The sequence below is a fragment of the Medicago sativa genome, chromosome 8, assembly GCF_051527215.1.
Source record: "Medicago sativa cultivar Bolivia chromosome 8, Bolivia_mono, whole genome shotgun sequence".
In the NCBI taxonomy this organism is placed as follows: Eukaryota; Viridiplantae; Streptophyta; class Magnoliopsida; order Fabales; family Fabaceae; genus Medicago; species Medicago sativa.
The window spans coordinates 15675847-15685935 of record NC_140756.1 but is presented as its reverse complement, the minus strand read 5'-3'; the positions used below and the strand labels follow the sequence as shown (position 1 = coordinate 15685935).

Genomic DNA, 10089 nt, shown 5'->3' with positions numbered 1-10089 from the left:
TCACGACAGCATCACAAATGCTTTGATTTCTCACATCTACATACACTCAATGTTTCCACAACCTTCTGCTTTTTGTCCCAAAAAAAACCGTGGTTCAATTATATAGAGAAAAGCTCTTCCATAATATGGAGTACTATATATTATTATTTTATTAACAATTATTGTAGGTTGCATTGACAAAAAAACAATTAACGTAGGCTTTATTTTCAAAAAAAAAAATTATAGTAAGTTTTACCAATTTTATTGATGCATGCACAAAAAAAGAGAGACATAATTATAGGCCAATTTATACAAAGTGCAGTCATCCGTTATATTTTCGTGAAATATTATTCGCTATATTCGTGGAGTTTTTTTTAGGCTAGATTTTGATAGGGTGTAAGAATTAAACTAATGACTCGATGAACTCTAAGATTCATTTTTTTTCTTCAAGAATGTAAGAATTAAACTAAAAGAATATGCTGATAGTGTGTAAGAATTAAACTAAAAGAATATGTTGATAGTGTGTTAAATTTAAACTATTGACTAAAATAACTCTAGATTCCATTCAAATCAATTAATTGATATTTGAAAGAAAAAAAAAAATCAGATTCAAACCCAACAAAATCAGTCAAATCATAAGAATGAATACGAACTTCACATTATTTTCATTATTAACTACATTTTTTTTTAATTTGCTCAAAAAAAAACTACATTTTTTAAAAGATAATTTATTTGCATTTTTATTATTATTTACTTACACGGTAACGGTGATGGCTTAAATGTATTCATAACAAACGCATAATGTCCTCTTGAGCTTAGCTCAGTTGGTAGGGACAGTGCATAAAATATGTAAGGTCCGGGGTTCGAACCCCGGCCACCACCAAAAAAAAAATAACAAACGTATAATAATCCCTTCAAAATAAAAAAAATATCAAAATAAAAAAAAATAGATAACTCTTCAAAATAAAAAAAATATCAAAATAAAAAAAAATAGATAAATAAATAAAAAAAATAGATAAATAAATAAACAAAACAAACGAGTAATAATGATGATTCAAATGTCTCCGTGAACATAACTCAATTGGTAGGGACACCTAAATAAACAAAACAAATAAACAAAACAAACGAGTAATAATGATGATTCAAATGTCTCCGTGAACATAACTCAATTGGTAGGGACACCATATTATAAATGTAGGGGCGGAGTTCGAACCCCAGATTCCGTTCGAACCCCAGATTCCTGACTTAATCACCTTAAAGGTGAATTTCTAACCACTAAATTACTTGACCATAATAATAGTAGTAGTAGTATTAATAATAATAATAATAATAATAATAATAATAATAATAATAATAATATTAATAATAATAATAATAATAATAATAATAATAATAATAATAATAATAATAATAATAATAATAATAATAATAATAATAAGTCAAAACTTGGTGTAAAAACAAAAAAACAAATGAGTCAAAACATTAATGAGTGTGCTAAAAAAGATATATAATTTGGAAATGATTGTTGTAAATAAAAATAATACATTCTTCCCCTCAAAATAAAATAAAATAAAATAATACATTCTTAACGAGTAAGTATATTTGTCATAAAAATTTATATATTGAAAATAAAATATTATAAATGAAGATCTTGAAAATTGAGTCAACAATTTTTAAAAGGAAATATTGCAATTAATTTTTTAACATAATCATGAATTAAATGATTCATTGTACAGACATATTTAATTCTTGTGATATACTACTATATAAACCCCATGTCATTGTAAAGATAAAAAACAACGTCTCCATTATAAAACATTAAAGAGTGTGTCTCAATCGATCCCCAATGTCTATTGAAGGAGATTGTATAAACATGGAGGAAGTGGAGATAAAAAAGTGGAAGGAGACAATGAACAAGAAGAGCCTCAAAGAGAAAAAGACATCATGGGCTAGCTCACTCAATATTGAGGCTGGAAGAGTTTCCAACATCACTCATCACTCATCCAAGGTTTCTCTACCAATTGTTTTTTCATCTTCTCTTTTTCCTCTCATTGATTTGTCTCTTCCCACACACACATACACAATGAGATAGTTTTGGTTGTATGCAAAGAATATTTAGTTTAAAAATCACTTTTTTTTTAAATTAAACGCTAATCTAATCCATGGAATTGGAAAAATTCACAAAACTTATAATGTCCTGGATATAAACGATTGGTACAAAGATAGATTTAATTTTGGGACTTTAGAGAAAATGTTTCAAGCTTGTATCAATATTAAATTAGGTACACTTAATTTTGGTTAGTATGAGATGAACCATTGTAGTTACTTATAAAAAAACTTAAATTGTGTACACTTAATTATCGTCAAATCCTTTTCATTTTTATTTTACCATCTAATCCTGATTGTGTATGGTACGTGGGTTTTGTATTTGATTATAGCATGCAATATATATATATATATTCTCTTCGATCTCTATTATAAGAAGAAAAAAATTCATTTTTTAGATTTATTGAATAGATATGTATTTAATCTTATATTATAGATAAGATACATCATTTATTCAATGAATCTAAAACGTGAATATTTTATTTTATAATAGAATCCAAAGGGAGTATTTAAGTCATGATGAATCATAAAAGTGTGATTTTGTTTTCTCAAATATATATATATATATATATATATATATATATGGTTTTATCAAGTACAAATGTTTTATGATGAAATGGAGGAAAAAAAATCAGAGAGTAATGGTTGAAAATTTTAAAAGGATTGAAAGGTATTTTTATCAAATGAGGATGTGGCTGTAATTTCATGGGGTGTGAGTAAAATAAATCTTCAAATTAATTAGTTCACATTATCATTTTATTTTTATTAAAAATAATAAATTGTGTTGTACAATAGATGTCATTTTGTCCATTGGATTAGATTTCTAACTACTTGTTTCTTCAATGTTGATTATTAATAGTTGGGATGGATGACTACTCTTTCATTGGCATTTCAAAGCTTAGGAGTTGTATATGGTGATCTCGGAACATCTCCACTTTATGTGCTTGCAAGCACCTTCACAAAGGGTATTGATCACAATGATGACATTCTTGGGGTCTTATCTCTCATATATTACACCATTTTGGTCTTCCCATTTCTCAAATATGTTTGCATTGTACTTAAGGCTAATGACAATGGCAATGGTAAGATAAAACGAGTTGCTCTATTTTCCTTTTCTTAATTATTTTATTGTTTTAACAAATATTTGTATTTGAAATAATTAGATGCTCATGCTTGTTTACTACTACTACATAAGTAAAATAATAGTTAATGAGATTGCTTTGACTTTTTATTTAGGTGGGGCCTTTGCACTATATTCACTACTTTGTAGGCACGTAAATGTGAGTTTGATTCCAAATCAACAACCAGAGGACATGGAGCTTTCTAACTACAAATTAGAAAGACCATCTAGCAACCAAAAGCTGAAGCAAAAGCTTGAAAATAGTCATTTTGTACGTGTTCTTCTTTTATTTATGACTATATTGGGAACCACCATGGTTATAGGTGACGGAGTTTTCACTCCACCAATGTCAGGTTGAGTATTCATTTTCACTTTCTTGTGTTCATTTATATTGTCTACTAAATTTTTCTTGTGTATTGCAATTTATCTTTTTGAGTTAAAAAGCCTTAATTTGGAGGTGAGTTTGCATTAAGAAAAAGAAAATCAATACAAATTAGTCAAATATATACTCCCTCGAGTCTCAAATGTAAGAAACTTTTCACTTTTTTGGTTCATTCAATAAATGATGTATGTGGTCTATAATAAAGACCACATACATCATTTATTGAATGAATCTAAAAAGTGAAAAGTTTCTTACATTTGAGACCGGAGGGAGTATAATTTAAGAAGATTGATCAGTTCTAAATTGTGTAACAAATTGTTATTGACCGTTTTTTCACATTGGATTAATTTGACAAAACTATTTTGTTCAATTGTATGAACAGTTATGTCTGCAGTAAACGGGATCAGTTCTAAATTGGGTCAAGGTATTTAATTTAAGAAGACATCAAATTATTTTTTGTGCTTTTTTGACTCATTTATTTTGTGTTGTAACTTTTATAATATACTAGTGATGATAATAAATATATATGTTGCTTATTTTTCACTTTCAGATTATGTTGTGAGTATCACTATAGCAATATTGGTGATCCTTTTTTGTGCGCAAAGATTTGGTACTGGCAAAGTAGGATTTTCATTTGCTCCGATTATAACCTTGTGGTTCATATTAATCGGAACAACCGGTCTTTATAACGTATTCAAACATGATGTTGGAGTATTACTTGCTATTAATCCAAAATATATTGTTGATTACTTTCACCGCAATGGAAAAAAGGCGTGGATGTCACTTGGTGGAGTATTTTTATGCATCTCAGGTGTTGATAAATTATTTAATTTTTTCTCATTATTATTATAAAATTCATTTTTTGATTAAAAGTTGTAAGGGTTCACCACTGATTATTTTTGGGAGGTCTATATTCAACAAGCCCACGATTTTAATAGTTTTTTTTTTAATTATATTATTTTTTAATTATTCAACATAATTTTAGGTTGTGAGGCCATGTTTGCGGACTTGGGTCACTTCAGTGTTCGAGCCATTCAAGTAAGTATTAATGAAATTAGATTAATTTTGATACTAAGATGCAAAAGCACAAGAATTTAATCATTGGAAAAATTTGTGATCAATTAATTATTACGTAAAAATTAATACAAAAGTAATTTAAATGAACACGGTCAGCCCTTAAAGGGTGCAACAAGACCTACACAACAACATTTAAAATTTTGTGGCCTAATTTTTCAAAAGACGGAGAAAATTGAGTTCTAATGACATACAAAAACTCGCTTAATGTCAACTATCCATATGTAAAAGGTTTATTGATGTTCAGGTTGTCGTTTAGTTTTAAATATGCATACGGTTTTGTCTGTAGGTAAAAGTCAAACAAGAAAAGGATAACTCCTTTTAAATGGATTGTGTTTTGTTTAAATTTATTTACAATTTAAATAGATGATAACTCTTTAAAAAACTTACATTTTTTTTTATCACGGGTCCATTTTTAATATTTGAACGGGGCGTCGAATTTGATTGACCAGCCTTATAAATGAAACATTAATGAATCATGACAAAAGAAAAAGTGTGGTGATTATCTATATAAAATTTTGTATTATGATATTTTACTTTTATTATAATTATACACTTGCACTAATGATGTATATATGTTACAGATTAGCTTTTCTTTTATTACACTTCCGGCAATATTGGCAGCATATAGCGGACAAGCAGCATACCTCCGAAAGTTTCCTCACACTGCGTCAAATATTTTCTATGAATGCATACCAGGTACAAGATTGATTAAATTTTAAAGATTCATCGATACTTATATATACATATCTAAATAATTTTAATTTAATTATCAAACACTTTTTTGGTGTTAATTATCTTGTGATTTCCATGTAGGTCCTTTATATTGGCCAACATTTGTTGCTGCTGTTGTTTCTTCCATCATAGCTAGCCAAGCAATAGTTTCAGCAGCATTTTCCATTGTATCTCAAGCCTTAAGTATGGGTTGTTTCCCAAGGGTTAAGGTTGTGCACACTTCCACTATACATGAAGGCCAGGTTTATATTCCTGAAATCAATTATATGCTCATGGTTGCGTGTATTGTGGTTACAGCTCTATTTAGAACCTCAGAAAAACTTAGTAATGCATATGGTAATTATGTCTCTCTCTCTCTCTCTCTCTCTCTCTCTCTCTCTCACGCACGCACGCACAGAGACACACGCACAACCACATTTATATATATATATATATATATATATATATATATATATATATCCATTATGTGTTCTTTGTATATCTATATATTCTAAAGATTTTTGTTTCCTAACAGACACATGCCAAAATTTTACATTTCTATATATTTTCAGCTACTTTTCCACAAAATTTGTACAATCTTGCACGTGATTGGTTGAAGAAAATGAGGTCAATTGGCCCTTAGAATATTTTTTACCTTAACATGTTTAGTAAAATTTCATTTTGCTCCCACAATATTTTCGAATGTCGGTTAATTCATTTTTAGAGATATTTTAGTACCAATGGAGAAATAAAATAATTGACATTTAACATTTTTAGGAAACGAGTATATGTTCGTAATTTTATTCAAGGATCACTTCAGACATTTACTCTTTTAAAAATTTTATAGACTACTTTATTGTCTCCACACTTTTTTTTGCATCCGCCCTTATTTACTAGTATATGTAAAAGTAACAATATTATGACAATATCAAATTTTATGTTTGATGCAGGGGTTGCAATAGTTTGTGATATGGCCATCACAACGTTCTTGGTTTCCGTTGTTATGTTGATTGTATGGAAGAAAAGCATATGGCAAGTAGCTCTCTTTTGTATGCCATTTGGTTGCATTGAGTTAGTTTATTTATCAGCACAAATGGTAAAATTTACAGAAGGTGGTTTTCTTCCTTTAGTATCTGCAGTCATCTTCACTATGGTAATGGGAACATGGTTTTATGTACAAAAAGAAAGGTACATGTTTGAACTCAAAAACAAAGTTCCCTCTGAGTATTTATTAAAATTGGTGAATGATCTAAACACGAATCGCATGCCTGGAATTGCCGTTTTGTATTCAGAGCTTGTACAAGGAATTCCTCCAATATTCCCACACTTCATTGCCAACATACCATCCATTCATTCAATAGTTCTGTTTGTCTCCATTAAGGCAATTCCAATTACTAGTGTTGCATTGGAAGAGAAGTTTCTATTTCGATACGTGGAGTCAAGGGAATGCAAAATATTTCGTTGCATTGTAAGGCATGGTTATAATGATGTAATTGGAGATTCTATGGAGTTTGAGTCTCAATTGGTGCAACATCTAAAAGAATTTATTACACAAGAAAGTAATTATATGCATGAGCTTGAAATAACAACAGTGTATGAACAAGTGTCTGATAATGAAGAAAAAGATTTATCTTTGCCATGTGCCTCTTTAGATCCAATTCAATCACTGGGTGTGGTTGAAGGAATTGAAAATGAGATAAAGTTTATAGACAAGGCATTGGAAAAAGGTGTGGTGTACATGCTAGGGGAAACAGAGGTGGTGGCAGATCCAAAATCATCAATCTTGAATAAGATTATTGTCAATACATATAACTTTTTGAGAAGAAACTTTCAACAAAGGGACGAGTTGATGGCTATCCCTCGTAAGAGGCTTATCAAGGTTGGAATGACATTTGAAATATGATGCTCAAGAAATGAAGATATATATGAAACTGGTATTTTATTAAGGAATAAATTAGAGTTGTACTTTACATTTTGTTTGCTTGTCGTTAAGCTTATTTTAATATGTAAACTTTGTTTTTTGTTTCTCGTTTTCACAAACACAATACAATTTTTTTTTTAAAGGGAAGCCCCTGATATGGTCTCTAATTATAAGGGTCCACACATGAACCTCTATATTTGACTGTGTCTATCCGGTTGCCTCTCATTGTTTTTTTTTATTTGGTCAGAGCCTTTTTTTGGTTTTATATCGTTAAAAAAATCACTCTTTCCTCCATCGAAGCCATTCTCATCCTCAACCATTTTTTTTGAAAGATTCTCATCCTCAACCATGGTCTGGTGCTTAATAAGGGCTTTTTTAAATTTCTAATAACGTTGCCATATGTGATTAACTATGAACAGTTGAATACTTGAAATGAGTACCTTTTTGTTTCAAAGTTTAGCTGAAAAAGACATGGTTATTGAAGGCATGGGTGGGCGAACCAGAAAATGAAAACTCCAATGAACCCTTTTGGAGGAACTAAAAAACAAAGAACAGCAAATGACACACAAAGGGAAATCTATCACGTGCAAAATTGTACAAATTTTTTCAAAGATGTAATAGAAAATGGATATGGTATATATATCTCACATATTCTATCTATATATTCTAAAGAATATACGTCACATATATGTGACACACACAAACACACGCGCGCGCGCGTCCGTGCGCACGCACACACACATATATATACAAATAGAGAGATAGGGAGGGAGGGAGGGAGGGAGAGAGAGAGAGAGAGAGAGAGAGAGAGAGAGAGAGAGAGAGAATTATTAATTAAAGTTTGCACGTTTAAGCCAAAGTTCCAAGAAGAAAAAAGCAATCGGCTATAAAAAGTCACTTTTTAAGGTCCACCGATGGTCTCATTAAAATGAGGTCCATATTAGGGACTTCCTATATAATATATTCAAAACTAACAATCAAAGCACAAGTAGTGCTAAGAATGAAGAAATGCAAAGTTATCTATTACATAAACAAAATCCAAAAACAACGACACCTCCAAACCAAGAAGAAAATCTAACATTCAAATTACAAGTAAAGTTACTATTAAACATAAGAGTAGTTGACCACTCCATAGATGAAATCATAGAAAAAATATTTAACTTTGGAATTGATCCAAGGCCAAACTAAAAATTTCACCATTTCAAAAAGTAGACAAGTTAAACAATTTTGATTACCAAACACCAAATTATTGTGATGCTTCCAAATTCATCTAATACATGTCAATCAAATCACATGAAAATATTTCTTCACTTTATTTTTATGAGAAACCAAACTACATGACCAAATTGTTATTTCTCATTACACAAATAACTAGATATATAACCCGTGCGTTGCAAGGGTTTGATTAGACATTTTTTTAAAACTTTTTATTAAATATAACTTTTTTTGTAGGTGTGCTGAATTGTGTTTTTGTTTAAAAAATATTTTTAACTTTCTTTTCTTGCCAAATGAATATAGAATATAAGAAGATAGATAGATAACCGATTTTGATTCAGATATTGTGTATTCACCTGTTTATAAAAATCAATTGATGTGTAGTTGAATAGTTTGGGACATAGTTTATTTTACAATATAATGTTTTTAGTCAATATAAAATAGTGGATTACGGTAAAAACTTCTATTAGTTTCCTTTTTTTTTTTTTTTCTGGGATTATTCCTATCTCTCATACTTTTGTTGTTTTCCTTTTATTTTAATATAATTTTAGACTTATGAAAAATAGTGAGTTTTATTTAGATATCATAAAAAAATTATTCTAAATTGAGTCAACGAAATTATTTTATAAAAAATTGAAATAACCCAGTTTAAAAAATTCAAATGGCTCTTTTTTCAGATGTTCCATTCAAACACTTCATAACAACATGGTTTTTTTAGGCCCACTTACAACATTTCACTGAATAAATCATGAGTTTGTTAGAGAGTACACTCAATATCATTATTAATGATAAAAATTAACAAAATTAAGAAAGAATGCTAATTTTTGTATCTTTCTGATGTGTTAAGATGGAAGGATTTGCAGATCGCATTTTCATTGAAATGACGATAAAAAAACACTTAAACAAATAACCTCTAATTCACAGCTTCTTAGAATCGTAACATATTTCCAAATGTAATTTTGCTTAATCAAACCCAACTAAAAAAAATATTCTTTGCAAAAAGATTCTTATGTGCGTTGCACGGGTTTTATTAGAATGTGTTTATATAATATTATTTTTTGTACATCGCTTATTATTTGATTTAATCAATTTGAGAACTATTTAAATTCCTGAATATTATTTATAAAATAGAAGAATTTTAAAAAGTGATTTGAAAGACACGACATAGTTAAACTATATAGATTTGTCTTCAATGATTAAAATTTTAACAACCTTTATACAATTGATTGAAAAATTAAAATCACTATTATAATATTTTATTAAAAAATGTTAATGGGTGTCCTAAAGAAACTATTTAAGAGTTTAAAATAGTAATATTTTGTAAAAATGTACATTCAACCTCTACCTCGTATTAATGAAATATATATATATATATATATATATATATATATATATATATATAAATCCATATAAATTTTATTAATTCAAATATCAACATTTATTCCTAATGAAATTTACACTTTAATTAAAACAAAACAATTAAATGACAAATAAGTCTTACAGTTATTCTTTATTAAAGTAATAATGAAATTTTCCTAAAGAAATGTGAGTAGGCAAACAATTCCATGAGCTGCACTC

The 10089-nt window shown here is 28.7% G+C and overlaps 1 protein-coding gene across 1 annotated transcript; it reads left to right on the top strand.

Annotated features, from left to right (window-relative positions):
- Nucleotides 1-1777: 1777 nt before the first annotated feature.
- On the top strand, nucleotides 1778-7490 carry LOC146897311 (potassium transporter 5-like). The gene is made up of 9 exons (XM_085732781.1): nucleotides 1778-1987; nucleotides 2945-3167; nucleotides 3322-3558; nucleotides 3970-4011; nucleotides 4138-4398; nucleotides 4573-4625; nucleotides 5246-5360; nucleotides 5478-5732; nucleotides 6326-7490. Exons 1-9 carry the CDS (start codon nucleotides 1826-1828, stop codon nucleotides 7276-7278), a joined length of 2301 nt encoding a protein of 766 aa, XP_085588907.1. The 5' UTR covers nucleotides 1778-1825; the 3' UTR covers nucleotides 7279-7490.
- Nucleotides 7491-10089: the final 2599 nt, after the last annotated feature.